At 40.4% G+C, this 24749-nt stretch overlaps 1 protein-coding gene across 1 annotated transcript; it reads left to right on the plus strand.

Annotated features, from left to right (window-relative positions):
• Positions 1–5466: 5466 nt before the first annotated feature.
• mthfd2.L (methylenetetrahydrofolate dehydrogenase (NADP+ dependent) 2, methenyltetrahydrofolate cyclohydrolase L homeolog) lies at positions 5467–21170 on the plus strand. Its single transcript, NM_001091754.1, is given in 8 exon segments — positions 5467–5569; positions 13769–13953; positions 15353–15475; positions 16540–16692; positions 17267–17374; positions 17489–17581; positions 18687–18812; positions 20132–21170. Coding segments are annotated over 8 exon segments (1008 nt in total). The 5' UTR covers positions 5467–5489; the 3' UTR covers positions 20272–21170.
• Positions 21171–24749: the final 3579 nt, after the last annotated feature.

The raw sequence follows: 24749 nt of genomic DNA on the forward strand, positions 1-24749 counted from the left end.
GGTGGCATAATTTTTTTTTTTATATTTGCTGGACACAGGCAACTTTTCTGGTCATTATGATTGTTAACCTCAGTCTCTGTGGCGGCTCTCCACTTTGTTAAGAAACACCCTGCCCCAGGGCTGGGCTGGTGCTACTTTCCACTGAAAAGTACAAAGCTGCTGGGACTATTTCTATTATTTCAGTAAAAGTCAGAATGCAAATGTATGCATAGGTTGTGATTATTATAATTTTACATGATCCACTGGAGGGCAGCAATACTGCTAGGTACAACTCCATTTGAAGAATTACAATTTCTAGCTGGTGCTTAAACCTCCCTCTTGGCTGTTGGGATCTCTGATAAGGAATCAATACATATAATATAAAGAAGAGCCATTAATATACTATAACTGATATCCTTAGCATTGATGCTTAGTGATGTAATTTGTGTCACAAGAGTAACAGAGTAACATAGTAAGTTATGTTGAAAAAAGACAAAAAGGCCATCAAGTTCAACCTTTTATGTCTATATATAACCTGCCTAACTGCTAGATAATCCAGGAGAAGGCAAGTAACCCCTCTGAAGCATCTCTAATTTGCCTAAATGGGGGGAACATTCTTTCAATAATAATATAACTAATGAATGTAATGAAAGTCACCATCAAGAGAAAACACTGTAGGGGTCATCATTAACTAAACCAGGGGCCTGCAGATTGCAGCCTTTTTTTGCACTTTGCTCAGTGCTTTTGACTTTTCAAATGAGGCCTTTTACAATACACTCAGGTCAATCTTGCTCAATCAATAATTGGCAGCAGTATCTACCTATTGCAATTCAGAACTACAACTCCCTGTCCAGTACAGTCAAAATCCCAGCACACTCCTAAAAACATTTGCTAGTCCCAGCTGGAGGCTGAATGTGGCAGATCTGTCCAGAGGTTCTATGTAAAGGTGGCCATACAAGGGCTGATAAAAGCTGCCAGCAGACCGAGTCAGCAGCTTATTGGCCCATGTGTGGGGCCCTCCGACGGGCTTCCAAGATTGATATCTGGCTGAAAGTCGGCCAGATGTTGATCGGGCAGTGCTAAAAATCAGTTGGATCGCAGACCGCATCTGTTCGTTAATGTGATCCCGCGATCCGACTGCCCATATTGCCTGCATTATGAATTGTTCGTTGGGCCCTAGGGCCCACAATACAATCAGCCCAATATCACCCACCTCAAATTGGGCATGTCGAGGAGAGATCCGCTCGTTTGGCAAAATCGCCAAATGAGAGGATCTCTACGTGTATGGCCACCTTTGATGTATATCAGTGTGTCTCTTAATTTAGTGTGCCTTTTGCATGATATATGAGAGGAGAGTCAAAGGTGTCACACACCTGGCAGAGGTGCTCAACCCGGACTGGAGGCCTGTACAAACAGGAGAAGAATGAACTCTTTAATTTGCTGGAGTGGACAGGGGAGTTCCAGACCATTACAGTGAATGAAGTGTTGCTTTGCTTAGTTGCAGGCCCGTCTGAATTAGCAGTCTGTGGATTCTGGCAAATACCAGATTGGCTGCTGTAAAATGCCATAGTCAGTCACTGTTTAATGGGCTGGTGGGGGCTGTTTGGGCCTCTGTAACTTTAAAATGTTAAGGCCTGTTTGGAATCTCAGTCCAGGCAGTGGTGTTTCTGATACAGGAGCAGCTCCTGCAGCATTGCAATTGCACTCTCCTACACTAGAAAAGGTACTAGAAGTGGCTTTTTGCCACCCCCCCCCCTCTCCCCCAACACTTAAAGGAGAATTCAACCCTGTAGAAAAAAAAAGATTCGTAGTTGTGCCAGGCGTAACTTCGCCGCACTTCGCCAGGCGTAGTTTCGCCAGCACTTCGCAAATTCACTAAAATCCGAAGTTGCGCTCAGGGGTAGCGTAAGGTTGCGAAGTTGCGCTAGCGTTGATTCGTTGAGCGAAGCGAAGTTACGCTAGCGATGGTTAATTTGCATACGGCGCCAAATTCAAATTTCAATGGAGGAATATGTAGCTGCACTACAAATGCCTGGGAAACCTTCAAAACATCAAATAAAATGTTTATTTTGCCCTACACATGTGCCCACTGTATAGTTAAGTTGCCATGAGTTAGGAAATGTAGGGGGGAAGGAGGGGAGCCCCAAAAAAATGTTCCATCTTTTTCAGCCTATCACCCATAATATAGAAAAAACGCCAGCGTTTTTTGGGACTTAGAAAAAATTTGAACTTTTTTCGAAGAAATCCCTATCTACTCTATTGCGCTTTGCCTGGTCTGAGGTGGCGAAGGAAGTCTAGGTAGCGTTCAGAACAATGCGGGCATTAGTGAATTTGCGTAGTTACGTCCGTTCGCGAGGTGTAAGGGTGCGAGGTTACACTAGCGAAGTTACGCCAGCGTCCGTTAGTGAATTTGCGAAGTAACAAAAATGCCCAACGCTAGCGAATCGAATTGACGCTAGCGTTAGGCGCTTCGGCGCATAGTGAATTTGCCCCATGGAGATCCACTTCTCTAGTCCGCCTACAGAAGAACTACAGGCTGAGAGCAGCAGAGCCAACACTCCATGTGCCCTAGGCCTTAGTTTACACTAACAAGAGGATGTTGTGTCTGCTGCATCATGACTAATTACTAACCTTATTGCCAAATGACTTGTTAGGGAGATCACACTAGATTGATGATCATCCACTTCAGCTGGAAATCACTGCATTGTAGTAAAGCAATGGCACAAACTCTATACTGCTAACTTGTGGGATGATTACTGCCTAAACAAGAATAGGTTGCACAAGTGCAAAGGAAAACTACCTTTTCCAGCCTGGAGAGACAAACGGTCAAATGCAACACCTTTATCTAAGCTTTTTCCGTAGATCCTACACCCGCTTATCACTAGCACAGTAAGGCTAGGTAAACACAAACATTAGTATAGTTACCAACGTCAGCAGTGGAACTTTGCTGCCGGACTATTCCATCCAGTCTACACACCTCCTACTTTTATTGAACTATGACAGCCCTCATTATTCTGCATAAAGGAAAAGAAAATTACTTGTATGCAGATGGTACAATACAGTTATAAACAAGGATACACACACACACACACACACATATATATATATATATATATATATATATATATATATATATATATATATATATTGGATATATATATGTTTCCAGTCACAGATATGTTTAAGCTATAGGTTTCTGACTGTCAAGAACCTGATTAACTGCACATATGACACTTGTGTTAGTAACCGGACCCCCACAAATAATTTCCCAACTCCTGGCGGTGGTGTTTTTCAGGGGCTCAGGTATCAGGTGGGAGGACAAACATATGAGTGGTGTGTCTTAGGTTAGTCATGCAACATTTTTTAAGGTGGGTGGGGGGCACATATTTTGCTATGACAGCCTTCAACAGCTCTGGCTTTATCAATACATACAGCAATAGTGTGACTGATGGCTGCTAATGGGGCATGGCAGCCTGATATTAAGCAGTCTTAAATAGCATTTTTTATAGATTAAAAAGTGCCCAACAGAATACTGGCATAGTTTTTTTTAAACAATGCCATTTAAATGTGCCATACTACTGTTCAGTCCCTGGGCTCAGTAACCTGCACGGTTTATTTTCTGGGCTAGATGATCAATACTTAGTCACATGGCATCTGCAGACAAAATTGGCAGTTTCGACAGATCTATGATCAACAGAATCACAGAATGCCTGGTCTGTAGAAAGCAGCCCCCAAGCTAATATACATGCCAAGATGGTTATGGTTGAAAGTGGCCAACTGCAAAGACATATACAGCTAGGTTAACTAGGGCCTACTAGGTTTTTTTTTTAAAATACTGGCTTATGAAGTGTTTCAGTTACCTTTCTTAATAACATCAGCACTATTCATATTATATTCAAGCCAACTTAGCCAGACCAGAAAATTACAAGCCGTTTGGCGGCCCAGGCTGGAATACTCTTGTTTAACAGGAACCAAAACTCAAAAATACCAAAAAATAACTGGAATATGTTTTGTTATTGCCATGAACTAAAAATGTAAACAATAAAAGTGGTCAGACGAGGAGCACGAGCATGTGTGTGGTGTGCGAGTTTGCAGTCTCATCTGTGTGTTTGCGGCCTTATTTACTTTTTTAGTCCACTTCCCATACAAATTCCATTTTTTTCCGTTGGCCCCTTATTCTGGTTCTAAAGAAAAGCATTCTGGTTATATATATATATTTAAATGAATATTTATTTTGTTAAATGGCAGCCTGCCAGGAAAACACGCATTCAGGACAATGTATGACTGCAGCCGACCCTCCAAATTAAAGGGATACTGTCATGGGAATTTTTTTTTTGTTTCAAAACACATCAGTTAATAGTGCTGCTCCAGCAGAATTCTGCATTGAAAAGAGCAAACAGATTTTTTTTACATTTAATTCTGAAATCCGACATGGGGCTAGACATATTGTCAGTTTCCCAGTTGCCCCCAGTCATGTGACTTGTGCTCTGATGAATTTCAGTCACTCTTTACTGCTGTACTGCAAGTTGGAGTGATATCACCCCTTCCCTTTCCCCCAGCAGCCTATCAACAGAACAATGGGAAGATAATGAGATAGCAGCTCCCTGACACAAGATAAAGGTGGCCATACACGGGCAGATTAAAGCTTCCGATATCGGTCCTTTAGACCGATTCGGCAACTTATCTGCTTATGTGTGGGGGCTCCCGACGGGTCCTCCCAATCGATATCAGGCCAAAAATCAGCCAGATATCGATCGGTCAAGTTTGATTTTTTGTACGATCCAGGACCACATCGGCTAGTTGATGCAGTTCTGCGACCCGTCGGAGCCTATTCGTACTATTGCAATCCGATCGTTCGGCCCCATGGCCGAATGTTCAGATTCATCGATATTGCCCAGCCGTTAGTGGGCATATCGGGTCCGCTCATTTGGCAACCTTGTATGGCCACCTTGACAGCTGCCTGGTAGATCTAAGAACAGCACTTATTAGTAATATCCAGGTCCCACTGTGACACATTCAGTAACATTGAGTAGGAGAAACAACAGCCTGCCAGAAAGCAGTTCCATCCTAAAGTGCTGGCTCTTTCTAAAACCACATGACCTGAGATGGCGCCTACACACCAATATTACAACTAAAAAATTACATTTGGTGGTTCAAGAATTAAATTTTATATTGTAGAGTGAATTATTTGCAGTGTAAACAGTGTAATTTAGAAATAAAAACGACGTCATAAAAATCATGAGAGAATCCCTTTCAGCAGCTAAACTTTAAAAAGGGGAAGAACACGCCGCCTAGTTTGCAACCCATTTTGGGGCCCACCCCTTTAGCCTACGCAGCCAATGACAAAACAATCTGCTTAATCTCATCCTAGGTAGCGGGCAAGGCTCTTAGCAACAGTGGGCGTGTTACTCGCGGTGACGTCAGCGAGTCTATATAACAACCGCTCTCCAGCGTGGCGTCCCCTTTTAAGCTTGGTTGTAGTAGACACCGGTAACTCTCCAGCTGGCACCATGGCAACAATTACATCTCTCCGGGTTCTGTGCTGCGCTGTGAGAGCCCAGGTTCGGGCGATCCACTGTACCCCGTGCAGGTAAGTACGAGCTCCTGCTAGTGCCCTTGACTTAGTGAGGCTTGTCCTACCCATGACAGGATCCCCCTCTAGTCTACAGATTAGATCTGCCCGCCAAACCAACAAAGGCAGCAGTTTAGTGCTTACCCCCTATTCTCCCAAGTCGAATGAATACTCCCGAGCGTCATTCTCGGTTATTAAACAGGAGTCTTACATCTGTCATTGTAAGGCGGGGGTTATTAGAGCCAGGGACTGCCAGCTGGGAACCGTATCAGTCTTAAAAAGGGACAGGCTTCGGGAATTGCCTGAACTACAAATCCCAGCCTCCTCTGCGAGAAGCGGCGGTTTAAATGTAGAAGGAGCTATAGTTATTACTTTATAGGGTGACTTGTATGTTGGTAGATCTCCTCTGTGCTGCTAGTGTTGTGTACACGTGACGTGTGTGTGTATAGAGGCATGGATGTGTGCATGGGCTAATCTTATAGATCTAGTATTATGGTAGGATGCTGAATGGAACGTCAGGGACAGGAAGTGGAGCCTGGCTGATGAAATCCCTTTTGCTGGTTGCACTGCCTTTCCTCCCTCAGTTCTCTGCTGCCCCTCCCATCTTAAAGGGGAAGTTCACTGGCTCCTCTGCCATTACATGTGTATTTATAGACCTAATCGCTTCATGTTCTCCCCAGCCTGTAGCATTTGTACTTTATATTCATCATTGTCAGGCAGAATTATCTTTCAGCCTCTCTAAAGAGCACTCTCATCCCACTGGGACGGGCACAGTTACATAACATTGCAGCCATGATTTATTTTTAATGAAAATAGTCAGTGTGCCGCAATAAATAATATTTACAATTAGTAAGTGCCGCAATAAATATTTACAATTAGTATGTGCCTCAAACCCTAAATAATTACTATTAGTATGTGCCGCAAATCCTAGATAAATAATATTTACAATTAGTATGTGCTGCAAACCCTAAATAATATTTACAATTAATATGTACAGCAAACCCTAAATAATATTTACTATTAGTATGTGCCGCAAACACTAAATAATATTTACAATTAGTATGTGCCGCAAACCCTAAATAAATATTTACTATTCGTTTGTGTCGCAAACTCTAGATGACGGGCACAGATACATAACATTTTAGCCATGATTTATTTTTAATGAAAATAGTCGGTGTGCCGCAATAAATAATATTTACAATTCGTAAGTGCCGCAATAAATATTTACTATTAGTATGTGCCTCAAACCCCAAATAATATTTACAATTAGTATGTGCCGCAAACCCTAAATAATATTTACAATTAGTATGTGCCGCAAACCCTAAATAAATAATATTTACTATTCGTATGTGCCGCAAACCCTAGATGAATACTAATTACAATTAGCATGTGCCGCAAACCCTAGATAAATAATTATTTCAATTAGTATGTGCTGCAAACCCTAGATGAACACTGATTACAATTAGCATGTGCCGCAAACCCTAGATAAATAATATTTACAATTAGTATGTCCCGCAAACCCTAAATAAATATTTACAATTGGGATGTGCTGCAAACCCTAGATAAATGTATAGTTGGTATGTGCCGCAAACCCTAGATAAATAATATTTATTATAATTAGTATGTGCCGCCAACCCTAGATATATATTTACAATTAGTATGTGCCGCAAACCCTAAATAAATAATATTTACAATTGGGATGTGCTGCAAACCCTAGATAAATATATAGTTGGTATGTGCCGCAAACCCTAGTTAAATAATATTTATTATAATTAGTATGTGCCGCCAACCCTAGATAAATATTTACATTAAGTATGTGCCGTATACCCTAGATAAATAATAATTCCAATTAGTATGTGCCGCAAACCCTAGATGAATAATAATTACAATTAGTATGTGTAGCAAACCCTAGATTAATAATAATTACAATTCGTATGTGTAGCAAACCCTAGATGAGTAATATTTATGATTAGTATGAATACACACTCGCTAAGAACTGTGTGTGTATCGGCAAAGGAGCCTCAGCTGCGATGTATAGGATTTCTGTATTTTTGTCGCAGAATTTTATTACTGTTAATTCGTTCTGGAGGCACAGGAGCAGCTGGGGAGGAGGAAAATAGCAATGATGGAATTAGAAGTGGGTAACCCTAGTCATTTATTTTTGTGTGTGCGGTTCCTAGACTCCGTTCCATAGGGCTAAACCGTAGAGGAGATGGGAAAAAGTGGATAGGGGCGGGATATAAAAACTGTTGGTTAAAGTGATACTGACACAAAATATTAATCTATATTAAGAGTTACATATTGATTACGTTGATAGTTTTTTGCTGATAGTTCTGCTTTAGTAAGTGTTACTTGAAGTTCCTAAACCTGACTGTTTTGCCAACCGGACTGTCAGCCTGTCAGTTAGTTTCTAATGCTAACAGACTCCTGCTGCACAAATATGGACGCTCCCTCATACAGGAACATGGGGGTAAGAAAGGTAATGTAAAATCATCAGGCAAATATTTTTGTGGCAAAATTATAAATAGCATTCAAATATAATGTTATGATGGATATAAAAAAGGGATATTTTCTGGTTTCAGTATCTCTTTAAGAACATAATAATATGCCTTTTAGGGCAGGTCGCTGTTTATTGCAGAAATTACATAAACATTGTCAAGTATGGAAATAACTAGGCTGCTAAATAGTGACTTAACCCCAGTGCACGTACTGTTCTGACTACTAGTTTCACTCTTTCCACTGTGGTGAGCTTCACAGACTGACTTTAAATACAGTAACCAGTGGAAAATATGTACAGTATATTCAGCTAGTCTCTATGTAGTGGTGCACAGGATGCTGCTCAGTTGGAGTGAACCATTTTGTTCTACTGACACATGCAACTTCAGGGGCTGCATAATGTTCCTTCATCAGCCGAGTACTAGTAATAGCTACAGACCTCCACATGTGAGACTATTTGACAGTAAGGGCCAGTCCACACTAGGAGATTCGGGGAGATTTTGTCGCCTGGCGACTAATCGTCTTTTGAGCGACTATCACACCGAACTGCCTCATTGTTTTTCCCTATAGGCTACAATGAAAAGTTGCCTGCGCTAATGCACACGCGTTGATGCGTTTTCAATAGTCGCCCAAAGTTGCCTCAGTGAGCCAGGTCGACAAAATCTCCCCGAATCTCCTCGTGTGGCCTTACCCTTAGGGTACCATTATTATTAACACATAATTATAAAGCTCCAACATATTCCAAGAACAATAAATGGGTATGTACACTGATCATACAGATAACATATAGAAAACAAATAACCAGTGTAAGAGATAAGGGGGCAGATTTACTAAAGGGCGAAGGGACTAACGTTAGCGAAAATTGGCGTAACTTCACTAGCGAAGGAGATAGACTCTAGCGGTAATTCACTCCCTTACGCCTGGGGAAGTTGCACAAATGGACGTAACGAGCAAATTCACTAAGATGTGGATTTTACTGAATGTTACCTCTTGCGCCAGACTTGCCTTCGCCACCTCAGACCATGCGAAGTGCAATAGAGTAGATAAGACTTCCTCAAAAAATATTTGAAATTTTTTCTAAAACCCAAAAAACGCTGGTGATTTCATTTTTCAGGGTGATGGGCTGCAAAAGATCGTAAATTTTTTCTGGGGTACCCGGCTTCCCCCCTACATTTCCTAACATATGGCACATAAACTATACACTGGGCTCATGTGTAGCGCAATATAACAACTCTCTTAATTTATTAAGGTTTTCCAGCTTGTGTAATGTATTGGCTGCAACATATACGTCCATTGAACTTTAACTTCCCGTTGTTTGCAAATTAGCCAACGCTAGCGCAACTTCACTTCGCTTGCCGCAGTAACATTGGCGCTACTTCGCCAGCATCAGTGCCCTGGACACAACTTCAGATTTTAGTGAATTAGTGTTGTCCTGGTGAATCTATCTATGCCTGGTGAAGTGTTACGATGTGAATTTGCCCAATAGGGTTCCCTGCCCAAAAGAGATTAAAATCTGAAGAGACCTGCCTTCCTACTTACCTTGAGGCTTTATGGCTGTTTGGAGCCAGTCTGTGGTGCGAGGGAAGACAATTAGATGGTAAGCCTGTATATTTGGAAATATAACGCTATCCCCATATGTGCCAGTGTTTGGGGCATGGGCAGATGAGGAAATGATTGACTGTCAGTCAAAAAAACCAGGACGCTATAAAGGTGGAGGTCACTCTGTCCCTTTCAAACAGTATCCACCAGTTTGTTATGGCTTCTTTGATAGCAGTACCAGTTATAAAGTTCTATTTGTACAGCTGGTGTTGTGTAAACAAAATTGTAGTTTATGGTCTGTGTTCATAGTAATAGTTGACTCCTCCTGAGCTAATGATTAATCCCGTAATTCTCTCTACAGTTCTGGTTCCGTTCCATGGCATTGTTCTAGAGACGAGTCAAGGTTTCATTTTTGATATCTGAAGCTGATCATTGAAATCCATTAAAGAAGGTTGTGGGCTGGAGGAACCCATATAATTATTGAGGGGTGGTGTTTCCATTATTAGGGAGGGTCTGTATAGCAGCTTTTATCAGGTGGGACCTTTCTCTCACAGAAGAATATGAGACATGATGCTCAAGTATATTGGAATGGTAGAGTGGCACTGGACTGGTTCTCAACCATGCATCCCCAACCAACCATTTTAGGGGAAAAAAAAGTAGGGATGCACTAAATCCAGGATTCAGTTTTGTATTTGGCCTTTTTCAGCAGGATTCGGGTTTGGCAGAATCCATGTGACTGGCCAAACCAAATCTGAATCCATTAAAGTCACATGCCTTTTCTTCACACAAACAAGGAAGTAAAAAAATGTTTAACCGTGCTCTACGCAGTTCCTTGATTTGCATATGTAAATTAGGTTTCGGATTCAGTTCGGTCAAGAAGGATTTGGGCGAATCCGCAAAATATTGGATTCGGTGCATACCTAGAAAAAGTCACCCTTTTTTCACTTGGAAGGTTGGGGGATTGAAGATTGCACTACCTCGGTGCCTGCTGACCACGTGCATGTTTAGGGGATTGGTATTTTTCCACCGAAAGCCTGACTGCTTTGCAAGTATTCTGTGGGCACGCAACCTGATGCAGTAGTGATGTGCGGGCTGGCCCAATACCTGCAGGACACATGCACAGTGAATTCGGGCAGCGTACAGGTTTGGCCAAGCTCTTATGGCCTCCTTCTCACTGAAATCTCCACTGCTGTAACTCTCTACGTCCCTGCTTATGTTTACCCTAGCTGAAGCTGACTGGAAACCCTTGTGTTGCTGCTAAATATAAATGGGATGTTTTAAATGTATGTATTTAGTCTAAGACCTGAGATGTCAGGAGCAGTTAGATCACAAGCTGCTTGTCGCTCATTAGGTTTCAGCTAGTCGATGGGTCACTTACAGATGCTTCGGTTTAGTGCTGAATACGGGTGGAAGGCTTGAAAATCAATATACAGATTGACAAGTATATGGTATGTTTATACATAGCAGGGCCTGATAATCAGACGGTGACGTGTGGTGTATTTGGTCACTATTACCAGTGGGGATGGCAACTGGTTCAGTAAACTTAAAGGGGTTGTTCACCTTCCAACACTTTTGTTCAGTTGGGGTCAAATAGTTCACCAGAAGTAAAGATTTTTTTCCAATTACTTTCTATTTTCTATATGGGACAGTTTTGCTTATATTGAAGTGTAAATTTTGATTTTTCACCCTTATTTTCCTAGCAGCTCTGGAAAAAGGGTCGCTGACTCTGTAGACTGTTCTAAATTGATACATTTAGTTGATGCATTTCTTATCTATGTCCCTGCTGAGCAGAATCTCTGGGTTGCATTAAAGGCAGCTGTTGAAGTTGATACAGTAGTTGCTAATACTCAAGAGGTGCTGCTGAGAAATGTTATAACTAAGGGGGGTTATTTATTATAGGTGAGTTGTTTTCCCAAAACATTTTTTCAAGCGTAGTTTCACCAAAAAATTTAATTTTTCGGGATAAAAAAAATCTAATTGTTCAAGATTTTTAAGCCCCGAAGTTGCTTAAAAGCCCAAATCTGAAAATACTCCAGCTAAAAACCTGACAAGGCCAATATCAGAGGTCCCTTGAACCATTTGAAGATGTTTTTTGCCTTCATGATTTTCAGCTTTTTACGCTGGTTTGTGCTCGAACTCCATCAGTTTTTTCGCCTATAACTCGATCAATTTGAGGTATTCGAGACTTTTCCAAATCAGTTTTTTTTTTCTTTTTGCAAACATTGCACAAACAACGGTTACAATTTTGCAACATTTAGGGGTTATTCATCAAATAATCTCAATGTTGCAAAATTGTAACCGGTTAGATTTTGCACCTCAATTACTAAGCTGCCAGACTAAAACCAGAGACAGGAACATTAAACTTTGATTTTGGAAAATGGAAATCAATTGAAACAAGTCTTTATTTCTGGTGAACAATCTGAAAACCGCTCAAATGAAAAAAGTGTTTGGAAGGCGAACATCCTCTTTAAAAGTCTAAAAGAAACTGTGGATAAAAAAAAAACACTTACTCTTAAATGAGCCCTTATGTAGTAAAGTTTATTTATCATTAAAGGAAAACTAAAGTGTAACTAAAGTAGGCTAGAAATGTTGCACATTTTGGGCTTCTGTACCAGCCCAAGGCAACCACAGCCCGTTAGCAGTAAAGATCTGTGTCTCCAAAGATGCCCCAGTAGCTCCTCACCTTCTTTTCTGCTGATTCACTGCACATGCTCTGTGCTGCTGTCACTTACTGAGCTTAGGGACCCACTCACAATATACAGTACACATAGAATAGAAATGTCACAATATAAGGCTGATTAGTAATTAATACAGATAATTACTACATGGCAGCACAGAAACAAGTGCAATTAACATCAGAATTTAATAATCAGCCCTGTAGCATCAGTTTATATTACAGGTCAACATTATTTTCTGTTTGATAATTTGCGACGACCCCTAAGCTTAGCTTCTCAACAGCTGCTCAGAGCCCACTGAGCATGTGAGTATCACAGACACTTTCCAAGATGGTGACCCCCTGTGACAAGTTTGAAGTCCTGGATCATTGCTGCTATTGACAAGCTGAAACTTTAGGCTGGTGCAATAAGGTCGTTCTATAAAATATGGCATTTTTAGCCATATTTATTGTTCGGGTGTAGTTCTCATTTAAGAACCTGCAGAAGAAGCTGCATTGCAGGTCAAAAAACACTTTGCCACTACACTGTTGCTCTTAAATGAGCCCTTATGTATTAAGGTTTACTTATGCTTAAGATGGCCATCTGCAGGGAAAGCTGCTTCTTCGAGGTCACCAGGCAAGTGCATGTTTGGGATGCCTGGGTGGTGGGATTAATTGGACTTGTCTAACGATCTTATAGGCTAACAGTGATATGACATAGGGACATACAGACCCACTGGTAGAGAACTATCAGTTGCCCAAAGTGGTTTTAACTGATTTTATTTAAAGGTTCCTTTAAGTTCAGTAATAGAAGTAGCAGTGGCCTTGCCAACCTTCTCTATAATTAGCTTGTCTCTTGGGTCTCTCATCCCCTAATGGGAAACTGTTTTACATGGAGCTGCCATCTGCAAATTGCAAGCTATATTTTTAGGTCACACATGTGCTGTAAATATACAGTATGTATGTCTGGGTCACACGCTGGATTTTTGTGCTCATACTGTGATCTAGAGAAACCCTAAGCTTCCATTGCTGAGAAGGCCTTTTTTTTCTTTGGTCCGTGTGTATTGTATTGCTGAAATCAGTCCAGGCAGCATGTGCTTGTTTGGTCCTTTTAAAGTTTTATGTCCGTGTTAAAAGGGACATAGAACCAGTATTTGCTATTACATTATAAACCTCTACTAATACTAGGAACATGTCTTTCATTTTGTGCTCTTTTAAAGGACAAGAGTCAGTTTGTTAGGCACCTTGTTGAAAATATAATCATTAACTTTGGGCCATGGGCCAATACTTCTTTTAGCTGAAAAACTCACCAGCACAGGGTACCTTCTACTGTTATACCCTGAATGCTGAATTTTAGGTTAATTTCTGCCATGCAAGTCATCCATTCTTATTCACTTCATTCAACAGCCAGTTCATGGTTTTATTTACTGCCTAAAACAGAAGGATGTCTGCATGTTATTTGCTCCGATAATCTGCTCATTTTCTTTGAATGGTACTGTACTAACGCTGAGACTTCGTTTTTGGTGCAGGAATGAGGCAGTCGTCATCTCTGGCAGAAAGCTGGCAAGGCAAATCCGGCAAGAGGCCCGGCACGATGTGGAACAGTGGGTGGCAGCCGGCAACAAGAGGCCACACCTCAGTGTCATTCTTGTTGGAGACGACCCTGCGAGCCATTCCTACGTGTTAAACAAGACAAAAGCCGCTGCAGACGTGGGTGAGTCAGTACCTTCCACACCTTTTTTCCTGTGACTTATTAATGTGGCATTTATAAAACCTCCAGTGTCTTAAAGGAACAGTAACTCCAAAAAATGAATGTTTTAAATATATAATGTAGTGTTGCCCTGCACTGGTACAACATGTGTTTGCTTCAGAAACTCTACTTTAGTTTATAGAAACAGGCTGCTGTGTAGCCATGGGGGCAGCCATTCAAATCTGGAAAAGGAGAAAAGGTACAGGTTACATAGCACATAACAAATATTTATATCAAACAGTGGGATTCTATAGGGCTTATCTGTTATCTACTGTGTATCCTGTGCTTGAATGGCTGCCCCCATGGCTACACAGCAGCTTGTTTATATGGTACAGTACATTATATTTTCATTACATAAAACATTTTATTTTTTTGGTGTTACAGTTTCTTTAAACTCTGTACACTTAAGGTTTTTTGTCACCACCCTGTGCTAATAAAGCAAATTCAGAGCTGATAAGCTGGCCATACACTCTTATTTGTCCTGAGTGCCGGTATTTTTCTTCTTATCACGTGTTGTTAAGGGTGCCGATCCCCTTTTTTACCTGACCAATTTTGTCGTGAGAAGCCAGGGTGTGCTGGTGGGTTTGGAATTGGGACATTTCTCTTGATCTGATTGATCATTCACATCTCAAGGCCAGTGCAAATCTGTAACCTTCAGGCTAGCAAATTAATCACGTGGGGGGCCATGTAAACATGCTGACTGAGCATTGGAAATTGCTACAAAATGTCAGTGCTATATTAAAGGAAAACTATACCCCCAAAATGAATACTTAAGCAACAGATAGTTTATATCAAATTGAATGACATATTAAAGAATCTTACCAAACTGGAATATATATTCACATAAATATTGCCCTTTTACATCTCTTGCCTTGAGCCACCATTTCCTGACTCTATCTGTGCTGCCTCAGAGATCACCTGACCAGAAATACTACAACACTAACTGTAACAGGAAGAAGTATGGAAGCAAAAGGCAGAACTCTGTCTGTTAATTGGCTCATGTGACCTTACATGTGGTTTGTATGTGTGCACAGTGAATCTTACGATCTCAGGGGGCGGCCCTTATTTTTTAAAATGGCAATTTTCTATTTGATTACCCAATGGCACATCCTACTAAAAAAGTATATTATTATGATAATGGTTCATTTACATGAAGCAGGGTTTTACACATGAGCTGTTTTACTCAGTATCTTTTAATAGAGACCTACATTGTTTGGGGGGTATAGTTTTCCTTTAAAGAATAATATCTATTGGAGTAGTAGGGGTTGTTGAAGTTAACAATGGTGCAGTGTGCAAAATGTTTTTTTAATTAAAAGCCATTACATTAATGGTATATGTGCTCTTTACTCTTGCTCTATTTCAGGTATCAGCAGTGAAACCATAATCAAGCCAACATCCATCACAGAAGAGGAGCTCTTGGACCTCATCAACAAGCTTAATGACGACGATCATGTCGATGGGCTCCTTGTGCAGCTGCCTCTCCCAGGTAATGCAAATAATAAACTTGCAAATGGAGAGTATTGCAGGCACAGTCCATTGTGACTCATCCGAGTTTTCAGTCTAAGGTTAGAATTTACTGCAATTAAGCATGACAAGCCTAAAAATTTAACTTGGCTCTTCATGGCGTGCATAGTGAACAATGAGTTCTAATGAATGCAGTCTGCCCTGTGGGTTTTATAGAGGTCTCATAATAAATAAAGATGCACTGCATTCAAGATTGGGCTAGAGATTTAGTCAAATCCCACCACTGATTGTAGCATTCAGTTCTGAGGAATGCCTAGTCATATGACTTTAAAATGTCACATGGGACTTTTTGTCACCCATGTGAAATCAATTTCTGCCCATTCCTTTTAGTTGCAAAAAGTGGCCTTCTGCAATCCAAGTTTTATCCTCACCTATGGCCAAATACTAAATCCATAACAAACAAGGGAAAGTTATGCTCGCCACTAATTTTTACAACCATTAGGCGGGGGTGCAATGAGGCTGTGACCACAAAATACATATAGACAAATACAAGAGTCCTCTGCACTCAACCCATTATCAATATATTTAAGACAGAAACATTATTTTTATATGCATACTGCTAGTGAAAAATGCCTTACCCTTTAAACAAAACAGGGATAGTTTGTCCATATATTGCAATATATTTAAGCTGGCCAACTACGTCAAAGTCATCCCATATCTGGCCAGTCCTATGCTCAATTTTCATCTGATTCATGAAGAATTCTATTGCTTCATTATACATTTTACAAAGGGACTAAGTTTTAACTGCAACTTACTAGCTGCTTTCAAAGTAAAACTCCCAAACTTGTCTGCCCTTTTATTAGACACCAGTGGGATCACCTTGACTATAGCTGGGAAGGGTGAAGCAGTTATTTTAGCTTTGAAGAGTAAGCCTGATCCAAAATGCCATCTAGTGGTGAAATTATCATCAAACATTCGTAGAATCATTTCCTTGCTTTTATTGATCAATAACTTGAGAACAGGGTCTCCTGGACACAAATTATGGTCTGTGATAACCAGTTACTCAAAATAACTTAATTTTAATAGAACACTTAGATGAGAGGAATATCTGCAACGCTGTTACTCCAGACAAAGATGTTGATGGTTTCCATGTGGTGAACGTGGGCCGAATGTGCCTGGACCAGTACTCCATGCTGCCGGCCACCCCTTGGGGAGTGTGGGAGATCATTAAAAGAACAGGTAAGGAGATAGAAGGCTTTTGTCTTGTGCCCTTCTCTTTTCTCTGATAATCTGTTGGGATGAGTAGAATAGAGATTAATTATACAGGTATAAGGTACATTTCTGAATATAACTGTCATAGCAATGAATGTGCGATTGTTTTAAAAAGAGAACTATCCAAGCTAAAAAAAACACAAGTAAAAAATCCAGTGGGCAATTCTTTCTATAAAGCCTATTGCAGATTATAACTCATGTGCTTGGCCTAAATCAGAGACTATAACCTCTTCTGTTATACAGTTATTACAAGACACCTTAGATTTTTATAATCATGATTTTGTCATTGGGCCTTTATAAGCTCTCTGACTTTCTGTATCACAATTTACAGTAAGGTTTACCTTATTTCCAGCATGTTTTCAAATACCCAAGATATCAGCATACTGATTACTTGACCAGATCATCTCTTATGGATTTCTAGTTTATTTTATGGGTTTTTTTACTTCCTTATGTTGGAATCATTTTAAAAGGAGCTTTGAAACAATGTTATAAAGAGCTGTAAAAAATGGCATTAAAAAAAAACTCTCCTGCGTCCTCCCAGGAATTCCCACTCTTGGTAAAAACGTGGTAGTAGCTGGAAGATCTAAAAATGTTGGGATGCCCATTGCAATGCTGCTGCACACAGATGGACGGCATGAGCGTCCTGGAGGTGAGTGTCCTAAAGCATGCAATCCAAGCGCAACCTAATATACAGTCTCCATATACCTGTGCTTATTTTATAGATATGTATTCTGACAGTGGTGCATGTGTGCTTATGTTACAGGTGATGCAACAGTGACAATATCTCACCGCTACACTCCTAAGGAACAGCTGAAGATGCACACCAAACTTGCCGATATTGTTGTTGCAGCTGCAGGTGAGCTACAATCTGGAGTTAAAGATTCACACCCTTGATGCTTCTCCTTTAGGCACAGCTGAGTTGAAGTTAAGCACATAGGGGTTATTTATCAGAGGTTGAGTTGTTTTTTCCACACAAAAATTGAGTGCTTGAGGGTATTGTTTAGTCAATCGATTTTCCAGGTTAAAAAAACAACAAAAAACGTTATACCCCGAAGCTAGAAATAGCTTGAATCAGAAAATACACCATCCAAAAACTGTCGATGTCATGTAAAGTCAATGGCAGAGGTCCCTTGAATCATTTGCAGATGTTAATAGAGGTTCGATTTTTTTATTGATGGGTTTTGCTCGAAAACTTGATCAGTTCAAGCTATTTTTACGTTTTTTTTTTCCACTGACAAGTCGATCAATCAGAGTATTCCAGTTATTCACCCTGACTACACGGATTCGAGTTTTTTTACATTCACGTTTCTTCTTAAATTAAATTTGAGGTCTAAAAGTTCACAAAGCTGTGAAATTTGATCTTTGATAAATATCCCCCTGTAAAAGGAAAAAAAATCCCCAACTTTTTGACAAAAGCTCATTAATGTGGCCGTATGTCAAAAAGGTGGATACAATTGCACTATGACAGAGGGAGGTCTTCTGTAGAAGTATAAAGTTGTGGGACAAATCCAAAGCAGCAACTTGTCTGCAAAAAACTCTTTATTGGGGAGTAGAGATAACAAAAGAGGGAGACAGAGGGAGGTCATACAGAGAAAGAACAGAGAGAAGTAATAACATAGGTGCAAGAGGGATGATCCCTACAAATAGAGTCAAGGGCAGGGAATAGTTAGATACCCCAAGAATTGCACTGCCAAACATAATGGCAAGCAAGAAATCACTGCTGATCTGAAATTTCCGTCTGCAAACCTTTCACACGGAAATCCAAAAGTAATACTATATTAAATCTTAAGCACCACTCTGACTTCAAACTTCCAGAGATTAAAGAGGGTCCAAATGTGATGTTTTGTCCTGTAATGTTCACATCATGATCATCTGATACAGAGTATAATATCGATTGTACACTAGAATCTGTACTCAGAGATTATTTTTTAAAGAGTGCTGTATGGTTTCATTCTGCACAGGCATCCCTAACCTCATCACGGCTGACATGATAAAGGAAGGCGCTGCAGTCATCGATGTTGGCATTAACCGCGTGCAGGATCCAGTCACCGGCAAACCAAAACTTGTTGGTGATGTGGATTTTGAAGGTAAAGAAAAGTTTTTTCCCCCATTAAAATATTACTTGTACTATTTTGTGTATAGATATTTACAGGTATGAGACCTGTTATCCAGAATGCTTGCGACCTGGGGTTTTCTGGGTAAGGGGTCTTTCTGTAATTTGGATCTCCATACCTTAAAGGGGATGTAAAGTCAAAAATCGAATAAGGCTAGAAATGCTGTATTTTGTATACTAAACATAAACATGAACTTACTGCACCACAAGCCTAATCCAACAAATGAATTATGCTTTCAAAGTGGGCCACATGGGGTCACCATCTTGTAACTTTGTTTAACATCTTTGCAAGACTAAGACTGTGCACATGCTCAGTGTGGTCTGGGCTGCTTAGGGATCATCATAAATGATCAAAACAGCACAAGTTAAATAATATCTGCCAGAAGCCGATACAGCAAGACTGATTAATAATCAGAATATACAGGCTGCACGGGGTCCTGTGTTGTCATGTAATCTACTGTGGATTTTATAGTTTTTGTATTGTTTAATACAAACGTTCTCCAACTCTGCAGAACCAGTGGCTGCAGCAAAATAATCCTCCAAATAGAATCCCAGTTTATCTGTTTTAATCTGGCTCCATGATCTTTGTCCCTGCAGCTGGAGTTGGAAACCGTAAAGGGGTTTAAGGGCAAAAATAAAATCCAATACAAATCTCTACACAGTCGCCCGACTGCTCTACAGGGGAAAAAAAACAAAACTGCTTGAGTTCTGCATGGCTGGGAAGTGAGGAGGGGCTCCCCCTGCTGTACATAAGTATGATTGTTTCCCTGCAGAGCAGTTAGGGACCGTCTGACAATTCCTATCCACATCAGTAAATGAAGGGAGAATTTTACTGCATACAGTCAGGTTTCTTATAAAAACGGTACACATTTTTTAATTAAAGTATATTGGTTTCTTTTTCATTAAAGTTAGTAGTAAAAATGGGATTTTTTGCCTTCACATGCCCTAAACATTAATTAAACCCAATAGAATTTTTTTTGTCTCCAATATGGAATTAATTATCTTATTGGATCAAGTACAAGGTACTGTTTTATTACTACAGAGAAAAACAAAATAATGGTTTTAAAATTTAAATGATTTGATTAAAATAGTCTATGGAAAACAGCCTTCCTGTAATTCAGAGCTTTCCATATTACTGACCCCCATACCTATACCAAGGAATTTCGTTAAATGACAGAATTTTAATTTAGTTCTGCTTCAACCATGTCTCCTATATACCTTTTGTTTGCTGCTGTTTATCCAATAGATGTAAATGAGGTTCTGTGTCACTAACGCGTACCGTTTCTCTCTCAGGTGTAAGAAAGAAAGCAAGTTACATCACTCCAGTGCCAGGGGGGGTGGGACCTATGACTGTTGCCATGCTAATGAAGAACACAATCATTGCTGCAAAGAAAATGTTGAAACCCACAGAGCTCCAAGCCGTTGCCATGTAACATCCGCTCCATGATTTCAATAGGACTTTACATTCCAAACCCAACTTCATGAACAGGCCGAAGAAAAAAAAATGCAATATTTTTATTTATTGTAGAGAAGCCCCTGGTTTAGGGGAGTGACGTTATTTATTTGAATACAGAGTTCTTGGTTGGCATGTGTAGTAGAAAGAAGGCTTTGATGGATGCTTGTAGTCCTTTCTTCTCTCACTCCTCATGTGCAGTTAGAGGCCACTGTTACAAGTTGCTGTTACAGATAATACTTTGAGGCCAAAGAGAGAGCTGCACTCTGCACCTATGATGTTTAATGCTGCCTTCTGTGCTGCAGTGGGGGAACACATAATATGCTGCAGTTCCTGTCACTTTAACATCATAGGGCACTGACCATTACATATCAAGCTGACTAAGCCTCTTGCTGGCTGTAAATCTGAGCTGCCACCTTCTATGGGAGACCCCTTGAATTCTTACGGAAATGTTTATCGTGGAATTTGTGTTGTCAACCTTAGACAATGCAAATTGGCCAGATTGCCTTCAGATTGATGGCTAGACACAGAAGAACATGAAGACAGTCCTACCTACCAAGTTACCATTGTATGAGCTATTTTCATGGTCAGCGACTCAGGTTTGCAGGTTAATGAGGGCTCTAGGGTGTATTTTAAAAACCTGTACAATCATAATTGTTGATTTTTACTTGTTTTTATGCTGCGTATGGTATGCTTTGAATGGAGAATGTTGCAGCGAATTCTAGTTTTTGGAATGCTGTGGGCGCTGGAAGAAGAGTTTAAAAGATTCTGAAGGAAGTGGATTCCTCCAGTACACACACACACCTGCTTTTTCATTGGTTTCATGGCATGAATGAGATGTAGGTACCATTCTGGTATTCATTAAACTCTTATTCAGTCCTTATATTTGTCAGTGTCTTGCTTTCAATTGCTCAACTTATATGCCAGCAGATATCTGGCAGACACATCTGCATGTGTGTAGGCTTGCTAAAAGGAACCATGAGAAAAGCTGAAGGAATTATCCAATGGAAAACTAGTATCTCCACTAAATGTCCTGTTTTCATAGAATACCCTATAGGCTGGTGGACTTCTTCACTGAAAAATAGGGGTTAATATCTACATCTATCTAAGAGGATGACCTCTGGTTTTTACCCCATACAAACAAAATGTTCATCAGTGGATATGTTTCAGGATTTAGTTGGTTCGAGGCTATTAGAAACACATGTTCAGGGTTAGACTGGGCTGGAGGGACACCAGGAAAAAACCTTGTGGTCCTCATGGGCCCCAACTGCTGCCCCCTAAAGAAAAGATGTGGCCCGTTAAGCATTCACTCATGCACACAGCACAATGGTGTTCACGTGGGTGGGTGGGGGCGAGAGTTTAGAAGTGGTGAGGGGGCCCCCAATGCTCAAGTCCGACCCTGCACATGTTCACAAATCATCCATTTATAATCTATCCGTTGAGGAAAGGAAAGCATTTAATTCCCCAAAGGATAATACAGCTATAACTATTTGGCAGACAGACAAAGGAGAGAGTGTAGTTATGAACATCGAAGATTAGCTGACGCTAAGCGACAATTGAATGATATAGAAACAAATGTAAGTTTGCCTTCCAATCCGCAGAGCAAGTGTATGACTGATATAGAGAATTTGGGGGCTTTTGGGATAAGGAATACCTACATAGACTGGATCTGATTGTCCTAATTTTCCACCAGCAAGCTAAAATACACAAATTCTTGTGCTCATCTGAAGGGAGACAAGTTGTGGCCAATATAGACTCAGCGAATAAGGATTTTGCCTTAAAGGAGAAGGAAAGGTTAAAACTAAGTAAGCCTTATCAGAAAGGTCCATCTAAATATACCAGTAAACCCCCAAAGTAATGTTGCTCTGAGTCCCCTGTCAAAAGAAATACTGCATTTCTTTCCTTCTATTGTGTACACATGGGCTTGTGTATCAGACTTCCTGCCTTCAGCTTAAACCTCATTGCCCTGGGCAAGAGCATGCTCAGTTTGCTCCTCTCCCCCCACCCCTCCCTTCTCTACTGTAATCTGAGCCCAGAGCAGGGAGAGACTCAGGCAGGAAGTGATGTCACACCACATTAATACTGCAGCTCCTATTCTAAACAAACAGAGAGTTTCTAGAGCTTTTTACTCAGGAATGGTAAAACATTCTACAGAATAAATATAGCATTCTAGCTTGCACTATTGCAGCTAATCTATTGGCAATAAAATGCCTCCGTAGCTTTCCTTCTCCTTTAATCCTTTTGTTTCACAAATCGACTCGTATATAAGGGATTCAGCTCATTTGTTGGAAAAATTACTGAAGTAATAATGAAGTAACGTGGTTGGATACTTATTGTTGGATTTCAATGAAAGTTAAGTCCTTATACTCATCAATACCACACTTTTTGCATCTAAAGGCAGGGCAATCATCAGGGGGGTACCATTGTACCGGGCCTAAAGGGGGTCCGGCTGTTTTGCACTTTTCAAAAAAGCAGGGCCCGCCCTTGACAGTGCCGAATCCGTGATTAAGCCACCCGAAGAACCAAAGTTCCGAAGTCGCGAAAAGACCTGCAGCCACAAGAGGAGCAGAAGTTGAAGTCCTGAAGCCGCGAAAAGACCTGATTTTGAAGTCCTAAAGCCACGAGTTCAGTTCTACTGTAAAGCAATTTTTACTTTATTTTATGAAACCCCTAGCCACCATTGTATTTTAATACCAATGTTTTTTTAAAAAAAAATATTCTCTGGGGCCCTAATGTTTCTTTTTCAAGGAACAGTAACACCAAAAAATAAAAGTGTTTTAAAAAATGAAAATATCATGTACAGTTGCCCTGCACTGGTAAAACTGATGTGTTTGCTTCAGAAACACTACTATAGTTCATATAAACAAGCTGCTGTGTAGCAATGGCGAAGATTTAAAAAAGTCTATCTGGCACAGGATAAATAGTGGATAACAGATAACACCATTATTTGCTACAGAGCTTATCTGCTTCCTAACTTGAGCCTTTTCTCCTTTGAATGGCTGCCCCCATTGCTACACAGAAGCTTATTTATATAAACAATAGTAGTGCTTCTGAAGCAAACACAGCTGTTTTACCAGTGCAGGGCAACACTGCATTATATTTCTATTACTTTAAAGCAATTACATTTTTTGGTGTTACTGTTCCTTGAAAAAGAAACATTGGGGCCCCAGAGAATATTGTTTTTTTTTTAAAAAATATATTGGTGGCTAGGGGGTTTCATAAAATAAAGTAAAAATTGCTTTTTCTTTGGAATATGATATTTCCGAGATTCATTTCTTGGATCTCAAACTGGGAGAAATTAGGCATACTGGGTTGATTGAGTCTGAAGTAGTCTGGAAATCCACAGCCGTGAACACTTAGTTAGAGCTAATAACTGTCATCCAAAACACACCTTACAGAGTATCCTGTATGGACAATTTGTTAGATATGGCAGAAACTGTAGTAAGGAGAGCTCATCCATAGAACAATCTAGGGAATCGGGACACCGACTATATAGGAGAGGTTACTCTAAGGATTTAATAAGGAAGTCTTACAAGAAGGCCAGCCAATTCTACTTAGATTCTACCAGTGTCGGACTGGGACACCAGGGGCGCACTCTCAGTACTATTATTCTTCCTCACCCAACCTCTATTCTCCTAGTCTCTTTTCTTTACATCCTATAATCTATTATTCCTTTGTTCTCATAGAAATAGGGAATGGCCATGAAATAGACCAAATGTTTAGCAGCATGAGGGGCCACTGACACCTGGGCCCACTGAGAGTTTTCCTGGTATCCCAGTGGGCCAGTCCAATACTGGATTCTACTTTGGGGAACATCTTGGCACCCAGTTTAGTTTCTTCAGTTTTACATAACCCAAGGGGTGATTGGCTCTCTGTAAAAGGGACTTATAAATGTACAGCTGCTATGTGTAAAACTTGTAAGGTTATTACAGTCAGCACTGGATTTGGACCTAACGTTACTGGTCACAGTCTCAAAACAAGGGTTTCTATAACTGTAATACCAAATTATTGTTTATCTTTTAGATTGTAAATATTGTATGAAACAATGCATTTTGGTGGCTCCATGCATTGCTTAAAAGAAAAGGATAAGTAGGATAAGTCCCCCGTAGGTAAACATTTTGCATTGTGCTTTCCAAATGGTATCAAGGACCTGAGTGTAAAAGTTATAGAACACTAGACATTAAGCCCGTTAAATTACGGGTGCTAGAACATATGTTGAAAATTCGCCAGAGACGGTCCGTGGGGCACATGCGCAGTAGCGCCAGAGACGGTCCGTGGGGCACATGCGCAGTAGCGCAATCCCATGGACACAGGGACTGGACGCAGAGACACTTCAACTTTATTATATAGGATACTAGGATACCCCTTAGAGGGGGTGATGTTGTGTGTCCTTTGAACTTAAGGAAGGTCTTTTGGATGATAAAGTTACAAGGGTACCCAAAGGGTTAGATACAAGAT

Source organism: Xenopus laevis, chromosome 3L (assembly GCF_017654675.1).
Source record: "Xenopus laevis strain J_2021 chromosome 3L, Xenopus_laevis_v10.1, whole genome shotgun sequence".
In the NCBI taxonomy this organism is placed as follows: domain Eukaryota; kingdom Metazoa; phylum Chordata; class Amphibia; order Anura; family Pipidae; genus Xenopus; species Xenopus laevis.